General features: G+C 50.5%; 1 protein-coding gene across 2 annotated transcripts in view; it reads right to left on the bottom strand.

Moving 5' to 3' along the window:
- The window catches only part of ITPKB (inositol-trisphosphate 3-kinase B), a 97,179-nt gene extending 76,354 nt beyond the window's left edge, over positions 1-20,825 (bottom strand). The window contains exons 1-2 of one of the 2 annotated variants that reach the window (XM_059941477.1): positions 20,539-20,825; positions 17,056-19,189 (exon numbers count right to left, since the gene is read on the bottom strand). In XM_059941477.1, coding sequence (XP_059797460.1) covers positions 17,056-18,975 — 1,920 coding nt within the window. In that variant the 5' untranslated portion in view covers positions 18,976-19,189; positions 20,539-20,825. Of the gene's footprint in view, positions 1-17,055; positions 19,190-19,786; positions 19,879-20,538 lie in introns of those variants that run through there. The other variant, XM_059941486.1, reaches the window with a different exon arrangement.
- Positions 20,826-21,041: the final 216 nt, after the last annotated feature.

Here is a 21,041-nt window from a genome sequence, read left to right as displayed (position 1 = left end):
AAACCTCTGCTGGTTTTAACGTTAAGTATTTTATTACTTCTAGTTCATTGCAAAGTACTAATGCAAGTATAGTAACTCTCATTATCCAGAATATTTAAGAAATGAGGTCAACACACACACCATCCTGGAAGAATGCAAGTTCATGGGAAATGAGTTTTATAACAGTGATGCTATCTGGAGAAGTGACTTGAATCAAAATGAACTTCTCACCAACAGGCACAATACGTTTTATTTATTCAACCTCAAACCAAGTGCAAATATAATTTGAACCAGGAACGTAACAAGAGGGTTTTTTTTTTTTCTTTCTTAACTCTATTGAACAAGTTCAAACCAGAAATAAACCTAGATTTTCAAAAAGTACCAAACCAGAAAAGCATTCTGAACCAAACCATCATGTGATTCAGCTCCATCTTTGGTCTTGGACCCAATCAAATGACCGCTACAATGTGCTGGAATATTCTAATGGGCCACGGGGAAAAGCCCGTGACCATCTACGTCCAGGAGACTATCTCCACTGCCCGGGCCGGGCTCAAGGGCCACTCCTCTGCCCTTTCTCCGAAACTCCTCTAAGCCCACACAGAAAACAATTCCTTCTTTATGATAGATTGTTTGTACAATTTCATCAAAGGAGATTTTGCAAATATTATACTTCATTATACCGAGGGAGAAACAACCCTGTCTTTTCATTTCTTATGACTCACTGACACGAAGATCAAGGATGCTTATTTCACACGCTGTAAAGTCCCATATACATCATTAGACAGAAGAACAAAAATAAATACATTCTTAAGCAGATGTCATCTACCCTGCTTCCCAGTGGAGACCAAACCCTCCAGCAGGCCCTCAAACTGGTAGCAATTCCATTAACACTCAAGACCACTTCCGGCCGCCCCTACTCCTGACACAGGAGGCAAGAGGCGAAAAATCAACAACATTGCCAAGAAGCCGAGGGTGAGAGGGTGCGATTCAGTGCACCCTGAACAATGACTTCAGTCACCACTGTCCTTAGCGGTTTTAAATTACACGACACATTTTTTTGTTTAATTAACATAAAAAGGGAAGCACTGCTGGGACCTTCAGCATGACCCTGTTGCAAAACTAAACCGCACAGCACAGGCCCCGCTGAGGAGACGCAGAGGGAAGGAGCATCTCGGGGACGGGGGGCCTGCTGGGCCACAGCCTTCCAGGAGGCCCAGGGGGGGCACGGAGACACTCGACAGTTCTTCCTTTGTTTTTGCTTTTATTTCCAGGCCCAAAGACACCTTGCCTTAAATATAGCACCTGTGAGTCAGCCTCGGCGGGATCCTGAGGAGACAAGAGCTGACGGTGTGTGGGTGAGGAGGCCCGGGACCTCCCTCCTGCACACCGCGGTCCCGCCAAGGAGGCGCTGCTCTGGGGCACCACGCTATTTTGGAGCCAGAGAAGCTTGGGGCATGAAGGGACCTCAGAGACGACCAAGCACCCTCCCCTGAAGCCCTGAGAGGGGGAGCTCATGCGGGGGCAGGGGACCAATGCCCAAGGCTTTTGACCCCTGCCCATGGTTTCACAGCAACTCTGTGGAATTTTTTTTTTTTTCTCTAAGCCAGGTGATTTCACCGAAGAGGATACACAGATGGCAAATAAGCACAGGGGAAGATGTTCAACACCATCAGGGAAAAACCAATTAGAGCCACAAAGAGACAGCCCTGCATGGCTATCAGAGCGGCTAGAATAAAAAATAGTACCACCACCCCGTGCTGGCGAGGACGCAGGCAAACGGCATCACTGCTGGTGGGAACGTACGAGGGTGTGGGCACTCTGGAAACAGCTTGGCAGTTTCTTAAAAAACGTTAATAAATATGCAACAGCCTATGACCCAGCGACTGCACCCCTGGACATTCAGCTCAGAGAAATGAGAGCTTATGGTCTCACAAAAACCTGTACGTGAAGGTTCGCAGCAGCTCTACCTAAAGAACCAAAAACTGGAAACCACCTAGATGTCCCCTCCTAAAAGTGAGACTTTCTTCAGAGTCTCAGAAGGCCAAGCCGAGGCTGAGAATTCCAACTGACAAGCTGAGGGGCCCCATGAGAGGGCGGCGGTCCCTCCACCCCTGCCCGCCTTTGCCCTGTGGCACTGCTCACTGCCCCACGTGGCCCCTACATGGTGCTCACCGGAGGTCACCTTCCGGTGGTGACAGTGCTGTGCTCCTAAGGAGACACACGGCATCCCCGGAGCCCACACCCTCAGGTCTCAGCTCTGCCCACTGAGGCTATGCACAGAAAAGTCTCTTCTTGTAGGTCAGGAGCCCCGGGGCAATCATCTATGGGAAGCCTTGGCCTCCCTGCCACCTGCCCCTTTGGAATAAATTTCCTCCCTTAGCTCATCCAGTGTCTCCTAATTTACCTGAAGTCTGTAGGTAGGTGATGCAACCTGATGCACCCACTTCCAAGTGAGGTGCTAATACTGTGTTTGAAATATAAACCCAGGACAGGCTTTCACCTGTGTCATTTGAAAGGGGCCAGAATACCTGGGGCTGTGCCGTATAACCGAATCCAGGAACCCATGAAACGAAGAGGCCCGTGACGCCCCTCTGGGTGGCCTGAGCAAACGGGACACGTACAAATCATTGCTCTGTACCTGCGGGGACCCCTGTCCTCGGGCAGCACTGCCCTCTCTCTCCTATGGGAGGGGGCAGGCGAGTCCCCAGGGCCCCTGGGGGCTGCAGAACGAATGCCTGATGCCCTCCCCTCCCGCCACGGTGAGGGGCTCACAGCCCAGCTCTGTCCGAGCAGTGAGGAGCTTTGACTTTTTATTGCCCTTTTGGGTTAGGAGTTCTTCACTTTTCCACTCCACCAGGCTGGGGACCGAGAGGGAGCTCCAGAAGCTCACTTCTGCTGCAGTTCCATCTACCGATCTGTGTTTCTGTACAAAGGCCCATTCATTTAGAAGGAAAAGAATCCTCTCTCAGTTCCACCCCTGTGAACAGAAAACTGATCTTGAACCAGACTAAAATGCTACTCCAAGGCAACCATGTGAAGGCAACTCTCCTGCCCGCCCCCCCGGATGTAATATGTCCGCGGCAACAAGCAACTCTAGTTCCCTCAACCATCTCCAAGGCCTGTGCTTCAGACCCCTCGTCAGCCCAGCATCTTCCTCTGCACTCGTACAATTAGTCCCCATATTCCTAAAGCACGGAGCCCAGAACTAAACTCAGCATCCCTCTGCACAGAGCTCCATCCCCTTCCTCTCTCCTCCAGGTGACAGACAATGGAAGGAGCAGGGAGCTGGGAGATACCCATGAGTTCAAATCCCAGCCCTGCCAATGCCCAGCTGTGCCCCTGGGACTGGCAACCTCATCTGCCTGATCCCTAGTCTGCTTGCTGTAAAAGGAGGAAAATAATATACGCCTTACAGAAATTGAATGAAGTCACTTATGGAACGCACCTGGCACAGAACAGATACTTCTGAAATCCTAGCCACTGTTATTTGATTATTGCTGTGCAGCCTAAGACTGCTGGGCATTTGTAACAGCTGCACCACCAGCTAATGCACGCTGAATTTTTGTTAACGTTATAACTCCCAGCGAATTTCATAAGAAATATTGCTGAGCCGGGTCCCCTCCATCCCATCCTTCGTGCAGCTGACTGTGTAAAACCTCTACTCAGGACTTACATCCTCTTTTACAATACCTGGTCATGGAGTCATACTGAACTATTTTTTGAAATTCTTGAAATCTTATTTCCAAAGTCAGTGTAACATGTCTGCAAACCACGGTCAGAAGTCAAGCGAATGATCCCCAGCAGTGTGCCACCTGGGACGTTCAGGGCACTTCCCGCCAGGCTCACCCCCATTGACCCTTAGGGCCCGCTCCCTTCCTCTGCATCTCCTGGTGAGACTCTCCTGCCTTCCCCCTGGGGATGTGGTATTTGAGGCCAATGGTGACAGATCAGAAAATCTAGGCCAGTCCAGAATGCCAAAGAAAGGATGCCAGGAAGAACCTCTGACCTGCAAGACTTTGTTCAGCTTCTCAGCGTGAACCAGCAGCCAGCCCACAGTGAGGGGGGGAGGCGGCTCTCCGGAGGGAGTGGGCTGATTTTTAATGTGCAGTGTGATACCACAATGTAAACAGCAACCCAGACGCTGCTCCATATGGCTTTAGCCTGGGATGGAAACTAATTACCGTCCTGTGTGTATTTCCAGGTCGGGGCAATAGGGAGGTACTGTCCTGTGCACTCACTATCCAGACCGCCTCTGAGGTCAAGGCTGCCACACACTAACAAGTTCCTTTCGTGGTTTCATTCCTTCCAGACATCAGCCCCTCCATCCCTGCAAAGGACAGGAGGAGACTGGGGCTCGGGGGAGGGGGCATGTTAGCACAGGCCAGCCCTGAGACCCATCTCTCCAGAAAGGTGCGTGGCCCAGTAACGCCACGTGAAGGACCCAACAGTTTAGGGCCTGGAAGCTCTGCTCGGATGCCTAGTGGCCGTCTTGGGGTGGGAAGGTGAGCGTGGACCAGCGGCAGACAGAAAGGATGCGAACCCCAAGGGTGCACACCACAGGCTGCCACCCCATGTTACAGCCAAGAAGGAAAGAGGGATTTCCACATCACACATCGAGTGTGCAGCAAAGTAGAAGCCCGTGTTTGGCAGGCAGGGTGCCCAAGACTATGGTGATGTCTGGCCCCGGAGCAGTCTGTGCTGCTCAGCGGGGACTTGCGGCCACAGAGCCCCAGCTCCTGCCAGGGTCTGCACAGACTCCCACAGGCCCTCCTGGAACTCCGAAGTATGCTGGTATGCCCAGGTCAGTCCAGCTGAGCCCGGCTGCCTGACTGCATTCTCCCTCCATACCACCCTCCACCCTCCCAGCCCTGAGAACAGGCCAGCAGGCCGGGTCTGCTCAGCCAGGACAACGGCAAAAAGCAGCCGTGTGGCTAGGAGGTGTTGGGCAGGCTCTCCTTTGCTCACTCTCCTTTGGGGTGTGCAAAGCTTGCTGCAGAGACCACCAGCCTGGGCCTCAAGACCTCAGTTGGGCCTGCAGTGGAAGAAAGCATCTCTTTATTCTAAGAGAGAGAATAAGAAACATCTTAGGGCTTCCCTGGTGGCGCAGTGGTTGAGAATCTGCCTGCCAATGCAGGGGACACGGGTTCGAGCCCTGGTCTGGGAAGATCCCACATGCCACGGAGCGACTAGGTCCGTGAGCCACAACTACTGAGCCTGCGCGTCTGGAGCCTGTGCTCCGCAACAAGAGAGGCCGCGATAGTGAGAGGCCCGCGCACCGCGATGAAGAGTGGCCCCCGCTTGCCGCAACTAGAGAAAGCCCTCGCAAAGAAACGAAGACCCAACACAGCCATAAATAAATAAATAAATAAATAATAAAACTTTCTTAAAAAAAAAAAAAAACATCTTAATAAGCATGTGCCCAGCCCGCCACTAGACACGGCACAGGAAAACAATGAAGGCCAGTTAAATCACATACAAGTTCAAAGACCTCCCTGGCAGGAAGAGCCACAGCTATACACAGCGGTGATGTTTCTTATACACATGTATATATATTTCATTCTCTCTCTTATGAGCAATGGTGACTCTAAAAGACACACCAAGAAAGCAGAGGAGTGAGGGGAGGGGAGAGAAGAGATGGAGCTTTCTTCACCCGCAAAGGCTGGGCCTCCCGTGCCTGGGTGACCTCAGCCAGTTTCCACCTCCAAAACAGAATAAAAAGAGGCTGGTCCCCGGTGAGTAACCTGACACCTCTTGCCAAGCTACTGAATATAATGGATTGTTTTTTAAACTTTAAGCTCTGAACCCTGGTGACAAAGTGAGGCCTCTCCTGCAACTGAGAAACCTTCTTGGAAAAAAAAGTCCTGCTGCCTATTTTGTCATCATCCTTTACGAGTAACTGCACTTTGGGATGAGGTGGCTGAGGCCACTTGAAGGCAAGTTAGTGTCACAACTGGGGAGGGGGGACCAGAAGAGGGGCTGCCTCTATCCCTGCCTGTTCTGTGCCAGGTCCTCGGGCCGCAGGATCTCCGTTCATCTTCACAACAGCACGTGACAGAGGGTTGTTATCCTCACGTGGGAAATGAAGAAACCAAGGCTCAAAGAAGTGAAGTCCCTGCCAAGGTCTGGGACGGAGTGAGGGTGTGGCTGGCCGGAGCCCCCTCTCCAGCAGACCCTCTCACTTCCTCCCCACTCTAGCACAGACCTCCTACTAACCTCAGCATCAAAGAGCCCCCAGGCCCCATTTTTTCTGCTAGGGGAAGAAGGGCCCCAGCAAGCAATACTCCCTTGGGTACCCTCGTCACTTTCACCTAAACAATGAGAAGGGTGGACATTGCAGGTTCAGCATAATACGCTCAGGAAGGAGATCACGGCTGCCTCTTAAGTCCTCGCAGTTGCCGTTTGTTGGGCATTTATAGTATGTCCAGTCACTGTGCCAGGCACTTCACACGCGACCTCGTTTAAGGCTCACAACCTTAAGGCTGGTATTAGCAGCCCCACTGCACGGATGGTGAAACTGAGGGACAGAAAGGTAAGACATTTCTCTAGGGTCACGCAGTCAGGAAGTGGCAGAGCTTAGACTCAAACCCAGGACTGTCCTGACACCACGCCAGGGCTCTCTCCCTGGAAGGGTCTACACAACCCCCAGCCCAGCCACCCCCAGGGCTCTTCCAAAGCTTCAGACTGAGCAGACACTCACTGAGCAGAAGTCCCTCCCAAGTTTTCCTGACCGTGTCCCTCTGGTCGACTGGGGTGGGGATGGGGGTTCTCCCGAGGCCCCATTTTAGCCGTCCAAGCACTACATTCTTTATCTGCTGAGCATCAATTTGTGTGGTGCTCAACGCAGGGCGTTAAGGCTTGCAGGGGGGTGGGGGTGCCCTCTTCCCTTCCAACCTTGCAGAGTCTTTGGATCCAGAGTAGTCCCTTTGCTTGACCACTTCTAACAGAGACAGCAAACCCCTCAAGGCCTTGACTGTCTTCAGTGGCTGTCGCCCAAATTCAATTCCTCTACTCCCTGTTCCACGACACGCACTGAAGCTTCCTGCATTTCCCATGCCAACACTGGTTCATTATTTATTAACTCATATTTAATGAATGTGCTCGTTTAATAGCTAGACAACTTGTTCTTGAGTTTCACAAATCTCAAGTCTGTCTGTTGGCATCCACTCTGCCTTAGGGGGCACATCCCCAAGGACAGGGATAGCAGCAATTAAGCCATTCTCCCAAGCACAGGTATCTGCAGACAGAGGCGGTAGATAAATGCCTGCTGTTTGGGCAGCCACGGGGGTGCCACATCCGCCTCTCAACGTGGGCAGCCACCAGAAGGGAGGTCCAGCTCTATGAAGAAGGGTTTCGGGATCAAGCCCAGGGCCCGGCCATACTTAGGAAGTGCCCAGGAAATATCTGCTGAATGTAATGTCTGCTTTAAAAAAACTCAAGACTTTGCTGAATTCCTCCCTTTCACTTTGCAGGACACAGAAGGGAAAACCACAACTCGGTATTGGAAAAATCAATGCTCCCATTAAGCATCCTCGGACTCTGGATGGAGCGGAGTCTGCTCTCAATTATTCAGGAGCTGACAGACCTGCTCCAGGAACATCAGACCCCTGCTCTGTGGCCCCTCCTCGCTCCCTCCAGCCTTTCCTCAGGTCCATCACATTCGCATCTCCATGGACCAGTTAGCAAACCACAGGGGCATGAAGCTTTGTCCACAGTCAGCACTGGCTTCGATGGTCACTTGGGCAGGAGGTGGCGCTACTGAGCAGCCGGAGTGGAACTAGGATGTAATTCCGAATGTCTACTCATCCCTGCTCCCCGGGCCCACTGCCACGTCCACGTCAGAACTGGCTCTGCTGTGGACATAGAGCTTGTATCTGACAGAGTCCTTAGCAATTTCTCTTTCACCAACACAGATGTGGGAATATCTTGCACTGATGCAGTGCTTGCCCTGGTCCATCCTCTTGGGAAAGCTTTAAAAACAACGTCACAGTTGTACACCTGAAACTAATATAATATTATAAGGTAATATTACACATCAATTTAAAAAAAATAGATCATTGTTTATTAAAAAACAAGTATACTTAGAGTGTGCATGACAGAAATAAACAAATGAGTACTGTAGAAATCAAGAGAAAATCTGGGGAAAAAAGGCAACATCATAGTACTCGTGAAAAAAAAAATTTAGGCGGGAAAGAATACACTCTCAAAATGACTCTACAAACACGATCTCATTTAAGACTCACAAAGACCGCATGATGTAGGAAGATTATCAGTGCACCCATTTTACAGATGAGGACACCAAAGCCCAAAGAGGCCAAGCGCCGAATCTGAGAGTCCTAGTCTTTCCAGCACACTGCACTCCTAGAGTATGCCCAGGAAAGTTCTCAGAGAAGGTCTTACATGTCCTAAATTACTTGGAATTAGCAAGATGCTGAATACTAATGAGTACTTAAATGCTGTGACAATGATGATGACAATGGTGAAGAGGAGGAAAAGGTTTCAATGGCCTCATACAGACTAAAATACCAATCATAACGCATTCAAAATGTCCCCTACGTTAGCATATTTTTGTATCCGTAAGGATTTTTCAGTAGTTTCTCGAACCAGTGTCTTCCCAACCTCCCAGCTTGAACATACAGCAACCAATTTTCCTACCCTTGGCTCAGCAGCCTGGGTCTCAGGATCTGCTGTCCCAACAAAACCTCCTAGCCATTTCTTAAGTTACTGGCTGCGGTTGGATTTTCCACTTGACATTGTTAAGAGATTAAACTGTTTATCTCATTGTCATACACAGGCCTTTTCAGTTTCCTGCTAATAGATTCAGGTTAGATAAGGATTACAGAAGTGATACTCCCTGAGTTCCTCTCCATCCCCCAGCCAGTCTCCTTTCCCCATAGTTACGAGGTGTATTAAACCTACTCTCCAGAGAGCTAACTTACAAAAAGAAAATCTTACACACCCATGCATAGCAGAGGATTAGCCAAACACCAGCTTCCGAACGACTGTGGAAGAAGCACTTAACACAAGATCCTGCTGAATTATACATTTTACGACTCAGTCATCAATTGCCATAGAGAAGAAGAAAACAAATTGAGCTGAGCCTGGAAAGAATGTCAGTGAAATTGGAAAAAACACTCGCTGGGAACCGCCTGGGGGTGCAGGGACCTCCCCGGTAACTGCCGGGGTCCCACCAACTCTCAGCATACCAAGAGAAATTGCCAGGTGAGCTGGTGGATGGCCAGTCACCAGGGAACCAAATCCCTCCGTCCCGAGGCACGCTGAAGACTCCCCATAGTGAATGAAAATATTAAGCGCTGCTAATATAAAATGTATTACAGCTTCTTCTTGGAAGAACAATAAACAATCAGTTTATTTACCCTGATTAAATGGAATGGGGGGGGGGCCGGATGCAGAGGACCCATTAAGAAGGGTAAAGAAAGAAAACAGCTGTCACAGCCCCAAAAGCCCAAGGCCAAAGTACCTCATTCCTGCCCTCCGGATGCATTAAGACCAATTTTATAAACGTGAGCAAATGGACCAGACCACCCTTTCGGCAAGCTCTGCAAGGACAGAGCCTTACCGGGCCTCACAATACATATATCATCTCTGGGTTAGGCGAACCCTAATCTTAGTCACCAGGTCAATGGAAATGATCTCAATGCCTTTGTTTGAGATGCTGTATCATTTTGTTTTCCCTTTCCACCCAGAATCTTACCACAAAGGTAAAATGCTAGATTAACAGGATAACAGTGACCTTCAAGAGGGTGGAGTCTCTTCAGTTGAATACTGGTTACCACCAGGTCGAATGAGAAGTTTTTTCCTACTTATTCTGAGATGGGAAAATAAAAACATAAAAAACAACAAGTATACTTAGAGTATACAACAAGTATACTCCCCCTCCACGCTCCCCCTTACCCCATTAAATCATACATAAATATGAACTGCAGAGGTTCATTCTGCTTGCTTACTGTCTGCAGCTCCTACTTTTGGTTACTTATAAAACTTATCAGCTGGTTTGGAGCAAAACAGAAATAAACATTTCAGGAAATAAAAAATGTAGTACTGACTAGCGGCCTGAAGAGATACCTTTTGTTGAATGGGTTTCCATTAAGTGATATCAAGTAAATAAAATGCCCAAGTAAAGCTCAATGGAGGGGAAAGATCAGATCTCTAGGAGTGAATTCCTAACGGAACTGCTGAGAAACACACCGGACAAGTTAGTCAAAAGCCTGCGTCTTGGCTTACCAGTGAAAGGATGATCATAAATCATTCCTCATCAGAGAAAGCCTGGAGGGCCCTGCCTTCCCGTAAGAAACATCAGAGTGGTCTTCGCTGCACACACTCTGCGAGAAGGTGTCCTCACTGATCTTGTTCCCTGAGGCCTGTATTGGTCTTTGATCCCCAGCCCCATAACTGAACCAAAGGAAACTACACTAGGAAACAGAGACAGAGGGTAAGACCAGCCTTCTTCTCAGTGTTCCATGAAATACACTTCAGGAAGCTGTTGTGGTCCCACAATAGCGTGTGAATTCACGGGTAGCCTGTGAATACCCGTCTTTGAGAAATCAATTTCATGGCAGCCTTATTGGGTGAGGCAGAATCATCTTCCAGGATGGTACTGGGTCAAAGTGGCACCTCAACAAAATCCTAGAGTTGCTACCAAGGATTTCTTCCAAGGGACCCAACGAAATTTCCAGACAGACACTGCCTCACCAGTACTTAAGATGTCTCCTAATTCCACCTCCACTAACATTAATTGAGCCTGTACCATGTGCCAGGAGCCATCCGAGGCACTTTTAGAACACTGCATCCCTGAACTCTCATCCCCCACCCCGTGAGGTCATGGTCTACTCTCTCCATTTTTCAGAGGGCTTGCAAGCCATGTGCAGACTGGGATTTCACCTAGGTCTCCTAAACCCCAGTCTGGTACCCCTACTCCTATGGCAGGAAGGTCACAGGAATAAGCAATGAGCCTGCCTTAATTGTTCCTTTTTTCCCTTTTTTTGTTCCTCCTCTCCCGGATGACTCGACAGTTCTTTTATGGGTAGATAATGCAGCAGAGCTACTGTCTATCATTCATTCATTCATCCATTCCTTTAACAAACATTTTAAAAACACGTCCTATGTTTAAAGCCAAGGTGGATCTCCCCAGGTGAGTAAGGAGTTTATCCACTAATGAAGTTTTTTAAGGACTAATGAAGTTTTTTAAGGGAAAAGAAAAATGTAAACATAACTGTATTGAATACGCTCTGGCCTCGCTTTCCTTACCTGTAAAATGTGGATATTGGAGAAAATGAGCTCTAAAGCCTCTCCCAGACACAGATTTATATTATGATACTTATGTAGGTTATAGAAAAAAAACCGTTATTTTTTAAATTCTAAGAACAGAGGCCTAACTTCCTAATGAGATCATATTTATATCTATAGTGTCTTTTAGCCCAGGAGACCTGAATTGTCTTTAAAACAATAATATACCCCTGGAAAAATGAACGACCAGGTGTCTGGGGGAACCACAACGAGATAGTTGATGGCAGAATTACAGCAAGTCGAGTCTGACTACAGGATCATGGGACCAGGTTGGACCAGATTCTTCCAGACTCCCAGGGTGGCCTCCACAGTCTAGCAGACTGGACCCATCGGTCTGAGGGAATGCTACAATGCTGAGTGTTTCCATGTTGTTGAGGCCACCTGTAGTACCACAGTCCTTAGTTAACTAAGATAATAGTATGCAACCACAGGAGGGCACACAGTCTCAGGAGAACCGGACATACAAAATCCCAAATATCCCAATGAGACAATGGAGGTTGGCACTCTAACTGGCTTTTCATGTTACCAGAGAGTTCACGGTTGGGTTTGGTGTGATTTTGTAAACAATGAGCTCCCCAATTCATGAAAAATACATCATTCACAATGTCAATTACAGCCAGTCAGGAAAAAATCACTGCAAGGCACATTTGTCATGGGCTGGAGGGAATAATGTGTATAACCTACAATGCCAAGATCTCGTCTCTTATCAAAACACATAGACCAGGACTTCCCTGGTGGTCCAGTGAATAAGACTCTGTGCTCCCAATGCAGGGGCCGCAGGTTCGATCCCTGGTCGTGGAACTAGATCCAGCACGCATGCTGCAACTAAGAGTTCGCATGCCGCAACTGAAGATCCCGAGTGCTGCAACTAAGACCCGGCGCAGCCTAAATAAATTTAAAATATGTATATATATAGACCCTCCCATGCTGACGGTGTGTCCACAACACAATTTAGAAGAGTTCGTGAGTTAATCCCGAATCACTGATTACCTGAAGTCTACAAAGTTTTTTCAACCAAGATATAAAATTCTTTCCATTAAATATTTTAAAATTCTGCCTTTAGACAACTAAGTTGAAACCTGACAAAATATAATAAGCCTATAAACAATGTTATCAGTGCTCCCAGGAATATAAATAAACTACAGAGAACTAATCTAATCTGTAACTACATTTAACTGGCATGTGCCAACAAAATCAGAAAAGTGGCTTGGTAGCAATTTGGCGCTAAAAACCAAAGTTCTGAAAATGCTTTCTGTAACACCTGAAATACATTTCTCTAAAAGCAGAAGTCGTCCAGTTTAATACGTTTTTTCTTGTTAAACCTAAAAGCCTGGTAAATCTTGAGCTGTGTTTTTGTGATGCCTAAACACCAATCTCCCTTTTTCTCTACGCCCCACCTTTATTTGAAATGATTCAAGCTGGATGAATTACTTTTATCTTTGATAAAACGAGGTCTTTGAAGTGACGTTTTGGCTCTGCAGAGGCAAAGCCTCAGTTTCCAAACTTAACTGAGGAGGCCGAAGCCCTCAAGAGAACAATGCATTTTTCACTTGTCAGGTTAATGTGCTGGCATCCTACCAGCACGGCCTCTAATATCAGTCTAACCATTAACGAGAATCTTGGGTATTGTACTGATTTATTTTGATGATACTTTTTCAATGTGAAATTACAAAGAACCATTCTTCCAGTTAAGAGAGATGAGAGGCAGATAGTTAATGGATCTTAAGGAAAAGCACACAATTAAATGTGCCCAGTTTCGGCCTCAACTGCCTGAGGTCCACACCAAAGAAATCTTGTCACATTTCCAGACACCCTGATATGTACTTCACATACAGCAGGTTTTGAATCAAATGTCTGGAATTACATAGTCACAGAGAGTTAGAACTCTACAGGCCCCCATGAGCTCATCCTCACACAGAATGCAAATTTTAAAAGGAGGAATCTGAGCCAGAGCTGCAGCCCTTGGGTCCCTTTGCCCCTGAGTCTTGGTTTCCTCCTTCTTAAACAGATCAGGGTAACACCCAGAACCTCACATAAATGACTAGGGGTCCTCCCAGATCTGAAAGGTCCTGAAGCCTTTCCAGAAAGATCCTGGCTGCACACCTGAGGGGGAAGGGTGCCCCATCTTAAGAAAACAGCATATGCAACCCGAACTCATAACCCCATAAATCTGGGCCTTCCATATTCTCTTCCAGATAAGAATTTCCCACTTAAAAGTACTTACCACTAGATTCTTTTTTTTTTTTTTAAGTAAGTATCCCTCTAAGGCTTTTAAATTTTAATTGCGTTTACCCCCAAATAAAAATTTCACACTTTTAAAAACCACATAAAACCATTTTAAACTGCTCGAATTTTTTTACCATATATATTAGTTAGTTTTTTACTTTAAAAAAGGCAACAAAACTAGTCAACACACAAAAAAAGTAAAGGAAACAAAATTCCAATGGCCCTGAAAAAATAGTAAGCACCAAGAAGGCAAGGATTTTGAATTATAATTCCTTAAATGTCCCCCAGGTAACTAGACCAGCATTTTGTTTTGGTTTTTGTACACATGATTGATAGTACAATTTTGGAATAAATCAACAAAATCTATTTTTGGAAGATGCATGCTTATTTTAATTTAGCACTTTAAACCTGGTGTTTCAATGGCCCAGTTACTTTTAAATGGAATAACACAGGGAGGTCAAGAACTGTTGATTAATTTCTAGTTGTCTTAAAGAACAAGAGAGAACACCCTTCTTCCTCAGTGCAATTCGCTTCTGTTCAGATCTCAGAAAGCCGTAAATGTGAACACGCCTGAATTTAAGCCACTGAACGCAAAGCGCGTGATACAACTACTTCTGAGCAAATTTCAAGCGCCTGCTCCTTTAGAAACAGACACAGAGGAGCAAAAACTCAGAACACTCTATTTCAGAGACAGGCATATCTGAAGCCTGAGCTGTAGGAAAGGCCTGAAGCACTTTGCATACAGCTCCTACCCATGGAAGCAAATGAGCAGAGGCGCTTCTCACCACATTCCCTTTCAGTAAAAAGGTCTCTGCTAATTTGCATAATCTAAATGGCTAAATAAGTTTCAGAGTGCATTTCCAAACAACCTGCTTGTCACTTTGTTTTTAACTACAGGGACATCTTCCAATTCCCCTACACTGGCGCTGGGACTTCTCACAGTGATAAGCAGGCAGGGAGGCCACACAGCAGGAGAGCTAACCCAGCAGCCAGGCTCCTGGCTTTGCGGGGCTGTCACCTCTGCCTGCGTACCACGTCACACACAGTCATCCCTCTGCAGAAGCAAAGAACTGCCACACGAGGCATGAAAGGTCTAACTCTGCTCAAAGACACAGCAGCACAAAAAAAAGTGTTCTCAGTGTGGGTCTGAAGGTCAGGGGTTGGTTGTGTGACCAGAAGGCTGAACGTGCACTTTCCAACCTGTGTGTGTGAGTGGGCTGCTGGGAGTGTGTGTGTGAGGGTGCGCACGGGTGAGGATGGGTGCCCCTGGGTGCAGTGTAGCGGTGTAGACAGAAGCAGCACAGTCTGAGGGGAGGACCGAGTATTGATACTGTAGAGCCTCAAACAGCGCCGGCTGGGGTTTTATCTATAAAACACTGAACAGCCAAGCCAAAAGGCCCAGTCAATCAAGTTATCTGGCCTTCTGTAGACAAAATATCAATCTCAGCTAATCAAGTGATTTTTGACTCAAGGAGCAGATGTTTTGGTGTCACAGATAAGGCTCCACCGCAACAATCTGTACATGAAAAAGAAAACTGAGCTTATCGTGCAAGCACTCAACCAAAAGCTCAAAAGTCCCTAGGATCCCATAATTTCCAGTTGGTTACCCACCCTTCCCCCCACAGACACTCCCTATCAGCCGCACATGACAGGAGAGCGAGGCTGGCAGGGGCTTTTTCCCTGGCCCTTCTCTGTGGGTGTCTGAAACCTTGTTTAAAGAAGGGAGGTAGGCTGGACCACGGGCAGGCCTCGTTTCTACCTCTGGACCCGTTCGCTACCTTGACACCACTCAACCCTCTGGTTTCTTAGCTGGCATCCCTCTGGCAAATGAAAAAAAAAATATTGTCATCTATCATTATTTATCTCCCCTTTAACTCACTTCCAGACAAGAGCCCTTTTCAAACATCGGGACACACAAAATACTTTGAGAGCCAGCCAATAGGAGCTGCTAATCCACCACTAGAAAGGGCAAATGGAAAGCTGGAGAACAAGTTAAAACAACTTGGCTATGCTGGCCACGCTCCAGGGTATAAAAAGCCAAAGGGAGGAGTGGAACAGAGGACCATCTCATAGATCTTTAATTGTGGGCAAGAAGGCAGAGAAACCTGAGCCATATCCTCAGTGAGAAGCATTCTCCACCTGCCCTTCACCACCATCCAGCCCCTTCCAGGTGGACCATCCCTCCTCTAAAGGTGGTGTGCCCGTGCCAGATGCCCTGTGCTGGCCACAAAATGCCAGGCTGATTGGGGCCAGATTCTGCACACACATTTGCCTCCCCATCATCAGCAGAAAGCAGAGTCTCATGAAAAGAAATGCCTGGTCTACAAAGATTCAGACTGTGATTTCTGAAGTGGGAGTCTGACAGACACATACTTTGGAGTCCAAAATAACTTATAGAGCAGCATGTAGAGTAGAAATACAAAGTTCTCAGTTGCTGTGGTTTAAGTTATTGAGGTACAGCAAATAGTACTTGATATTCAAGATTAAATCGGAAGACTACCTACTACAATAAAATGCAGACTTTCGCCCAAGGTAGCACAAGAACCCCTTACACACCGAACTAGGAAATTCCCCAGACTCTGGAAAAGCTAAGAGAAAGTCCAGACCTTTTCAGAAGCGCTAGCTTCAACTCTTACATCTTTCATACGACGCTCTGATCCTCCTAAGAGTGAAAACAGCCTAGGACTGAGATGAACTGTGTACAGAAATAAACCCCTGTCTACTGCCATAGCCAGAACAAGATGTCAGTGTGCTGAATCACAACAGATGCACTTGAAAACATACTTGAAATGTACCTGTACCAGCCAACGAGCATATCCATGACGAGGTATCTACCCTAGGGATATCACCCAGATGCAATTCAACCTAATGTAATATAATATTCTGTTATTAAAGAAACTATCTGCTTAGCTCAAAGCCTAGTTTTCATTTTAATTCATACATCAAACTGTATCTTCTGCTGGCCCCACAAATATTGCAATGTCCCGACAATTTACTAAGGCTAGGTGGTTGTTCACCCAGAAGACCGGCCACTGCCACATCTGCAGGTGTCAGGGCCCTGTTCCAGAATCACGTCACTCATTTTCCTGGCCTATTAGTAGAGCCTGAGTTAATTCGATGACATCCTTGTCAGTTCTCCTCCGCCTAAATGAATCACAGAATTAAGTGTTTCACCTGATCAGACAAAAGCTACACTCAGCAGCTCTGTTCACTATCTTTGGAGATTCACCGGGAAGCTTTTGGTAACATTCATGAATATTATCTTCCCCAAAAATGAGTGGTGACCTACCAGAGGTACCTTAAAAAATGTCTTTTAAGATGTACACGGAAATAACAACAGAAATGACTCCGGTTCGCTATCCAAGCTACAAAGTGCATGGCCAGTGCCTAGGTACCTCCCCAGCAAACACACTTGGAGAGAATTATAAGTTGTGACTGCCCCAGGGCCCTGGTCAGAGTCTTTCTGACTCAGTAGAAGGTAAGCAAAAGGGACACATGGGTATGAAAGCAGCACAAGTTCTAGAAAAATCTCAGGGCAAGACCTACCACTCTGGGCTTCTGCTGGTCCAGGGTATGCAGGAAGGCGGAGTTGGGGTCCAGGCAGCGCTCGGGGTCACTGGAGATGTCCTCCTCCGAGTCCTCATAGGAGGAGGAGAAGCCAGTGGAAGACGCAGAGGAAGAGGACAGTTTCCTCAGCGGCAGGCCGCCCCGAGGGCTTCCCTGCGCCTCCTCCAAGGCACCATCCTCCTGGGCACCCATGTCTGTAATGATGACGGCAGGGATATTGCTTCGGCTGCAGGCCTCTCCCCGGGAAGGCTTGTCCTTCTGATCTGGGGAGAGCTGCTCTGGGCTGGGGTGGGCATCTCTGCCCTGCGGCTGGCTTCCCCGAGTCCCCTCGGGTTGCACCCCTGTGCCACACGTCCAGGCCAGACCCGCTTCTTCCATGGTGCCCAGCCAAACCCTGGAGCTCCCAGGCTGCACACCCACCCGGTCCCCAGGAAGGCACTGAGGTTCTTTCAGATCTTTTGCTTCCCAACAGGGCAAAGGCTCCAGCATTCCGCCAGAGGGAATCCCCGCCTCCACCTCCCCGGGGCCTGGCTGTGCTGAGCTGCAGCCCCCAAGCAAGCCCAGCGTCGGAGACCCTTCATCCACTCTGTTGGAGCGCGGCCGTGCCTCCCTGGCCACTAGGGCCCCACTCAGGGTCCCCTCGGAGCCTACAGAGCCCCGGTCTCCGGGCTGCCTGAACCAGCTCGGGGCCTCAGAGGACTCCGCCGGACTTTGCGCGTTCACAGTCCTCTCCTCTGGCTTTTTGTCCGCTTCAGGCGCCCCGGGGCCGGGCACGCCACCGGGCAGATTTTCTCTCCCCACCTTCCCAGGGGGCTCTCCACTGCGGGGCCCGCCCCTCTCTGGGGCCGGACTTGTCTCACTGCCCAAAGACTGCCCCTGACTCTTGGCCAGAGCCTCCCGGGGGTACACACCCCCAAGCTCGCGGGCCGTCTCAGACAGCTCAGTGAGGGCAGGGTCCTGTGGATGGTGTGGCCCAGTGGATGTGGCTCTCGCTGCCACTTCTGTGGCCATCGTTAAAGTCACTCCGACCAGCCCCAACGAGGGAGCTTGGTAATTCTGAGTTCCCAAAAGAGGAGAAACCCTCTTGTCAACTTCCATAGCAATGGGTGAGCCACAGCGGGGTCCGGCCGGGACCGGCTTCCTCATTTTCACCGAAGCGCCTGGACCCTGAGCCGCTGATCCTGCCGGGGCAGCAGGGCCGGGGAAAGGTGCTACTCCCTCCTTGTCCTTCGAGAGGCGTTGGCTGGGCGTCCCTCCTCTTCTCCCGGACTCGGCCTCCGAAGTCTCCGGACATTGTTCCCCCCAGGACTTTGTCCTCCGCTCCTCAGTCTGAGCCAGGACCCTTCCTGGGGGCTGACTGATGCTGCGGAAGGGGCACGGGGAGGGCGATCGAGCCCTGCCCAAACGCGGGCTGCGGGGCGCTTGAGTGGCGGAGCTCTGCGCCTGGATGTGCGCCTCGAACATGCCCACTTTCTGGTTCACCTGCACGTTCTGTAGCTCGCGCTGTAGGATTCGAAGCTTCCTTTTGGCCTCCTCCGGCCCCGGAGGGGAGAGGGTACCGGTGGTCACCACCTGCTGCCGGTTGCCTCTTAGGCGAGCCGCCCAACTCGGGCTGCCCACGCTGCTGCCGCTGCCGCTGCCGCTGCTACTATTCAGCCTGCGCCGGCCACTCCGCCAGCCCGGGGGGCTCCCGGGCTCCTCCGGCGACAACGACTCGGCTGCGGGGAAGAGGAAAGAGGAGCCACTCCCGGGGCTGAAAACGCTGCCGGGGCTCAACACGGCCCTCCTCGGCGGCGGGGGCGTCTCGCTGCTGCTGGGCCGAGGGCCGCCGCCGCTCTTCACCTGGTTGGCGCTATTCATGATCACCAGGCTGTTGAGTGCATAGCAGTACATAGCCATAGTACTGGGTCCGCTGCGCTGCCGGCCGCCGCCGCTCCTGTTCCGGCTCCGCCGCCGGCGCCTCCTCCTCCCGCGGCTCTCGGCTCCCGGCTCAGCCCCAGAGGCCCGGCGGCCGCGGCTCCGCGCGCGGATGGGGTGGCATGGCCTGGGCGTTGGGCGGGGGGCAAGACCGCGGGCTCAGCCCCCGCCCAGAGTTCCGTAAACAACAGCGCCGCTGTGGAGACACAAGGAGAAAAGTCAGGACCCCAGAGGGCGGGGGCGGGGGACGGCTAGGGGGCTAGGACTGGGATTGGGATCCCCCAATCGGTCGGGGATCGGTGCCACTGGACATCTTATCTACAGGGACTGTGCGGCACGGCGAGGACACAAACCCCGGGGGCCCTCGGTCGCCAGCTAGGTTGTGGGTGTGTTTTCCGATTGCGCTCCCACCCTTCGCCCCAGATTGTGATGCGCTTGAAGGTCCCTTCAAATTCCAAATTCTAAGAGTTGCCTCCAGAGCCGCGCGGACGGGCGGGGGACTGTACAACCACTTGATTCCTAAGCGGGCTATGTGCGGGGCGCGGCAGATTCCGAGCTCTCCGAGAGTGAGGACACCCCCTCCACCGTCTCTGGGTCCCCTCGGCTTTGCAAACACTGGTTACATCGGGTATAACGGGGCAGCTCCCCACCCCCGCCTTGGGCTTCAGGATCTCCTCGCTCCACTCTCTCTGGCCATCAGGGACCCACTCGGAGGGAACCTGAGCTGGACCTGCCTTCCCCGGCCGCTGCCTGAGCCCGGATCTAGGGAGACCCCTGCGTGCCTGCCTTTTACCTTCCTGACCCTGGCCTTGGTGCTGTGTCCCTCGGCCTACGACGGCCTGGGCGCGCGGCGGGGCCGCAGCCTAGGCATTTTTCAGCACTGGCTTTGTCGCCAGTCCCCAAACAAGTGTGTATTGTGAGTGTGGGTGCGTCTGCGCGCGCCCGGGGCCGAGGCGCTGCTCGTCCCCTGTACCGGAACCAATACACGCCGCCCCCCCCCCCACGCTGTCGCCCCCCGCGTAGGGGTGTGTGTGTGTGTGTACGCGCGCGGACAGCGAGTCCGCACTCCGCACACCCTGTGCCGCAGGACGCGGCTGCCTCTGCGGGCTCCGGGACCCCTGCCCACTCGGAAGGACTCCAGGGTGTGCATGGCTGCAGCCGGGCGGAAGCCCGGGCTCTGCAAACCTCCCGGGGCCCCGCTCTAAGCCCGGAGGCGGCGCGGCCGAGTGCAGGGCTTCTCCGCATCCTGGGCAGCCTCGCCCGGCGCCAAGCCGGCTGCCCGGCGGCCGGAGCCCGTGGACGCCTGCAGCGCGCCGAGGTAGGCGGCGGGGAGTCAGCGGCCCGGAAGGCGAGCACGGGAAACGCCGAAAACTCGCCTCTCCCTCCTCTCCACGCCACCCTCCCCAGTCAAACCCCCTTGCCCGTCTCCCCGGCCCACCTCTCTGCGCCTTTTCAGAACCCGGAACCCTCAGATTCGCTCCAGAGCAGAGAGAGAGGGGAAAGAGGGTTTGGAGGCGAGAGCCATTAAAAAGCCGCCAAACTTACCTGCAATTGCTCAAGATTCCCGCGTCCTGTGCAGACTACATGGCCCGGGGACGCAGACCTCGAAGGAGAAAGATGGCTTTAAAAGTAAAAAAGCTCGGAAATGGTTTCCTCACTTCTTTTGGAAGACAAAAAAAAAGGGGAATGGGAAAAAAGAGGGAAAGCTCCTCGGCCGGGGCGGGAGATCCGGGGCGGTGGCGACGCCGGCCGGCCCTGCACGCCCTTGTGGGCTGTGGAGATACTACCCCTGTCAGTGTCTGCTCCCGGCTACTTCAGTGTTTGTTCAATGTGCGATAAAAAAAAAAAAAAAAAAAAAAAAAAGTTGGGTGGGGGGGGGTGCTTAGGGTGGAGGAGGGAGGAGGGAGAAAGGCGGGGGCTTGGGGGAGGAAAGCAGGAAGGAAGTTGTGAGCCTGTCTGGGGTTGAACTCAGCGGAACAAGTTTTTCTTTTCTTCTTTTTTTTCTATTGCTTGGCAAGACCGAGGGAGGGAAACACTTAAAAAAAAAA

This window comes from Balaenoptera ricei, chromosome 1 (genome assembly GCF_028023285.1).
Source record: "Balaenoptera ricei isolate mBalRic1 chromosome 1, mBalRic1.hap2, whole genome shotgun sequence".
In the NCBI taxonomy this organism is placed as follows: Eukaryota; Metazoa; Chordata; class Mammalia; order Artiodactyla; family Balaenopteridae; genus Balaenoptera; species Balaenoptera ricei.
The sequence above is the reverse complement of the archived record's forward strand: the minus strand, read 5'-3'. Positions and strand labels throughout refer to the sequence as shown.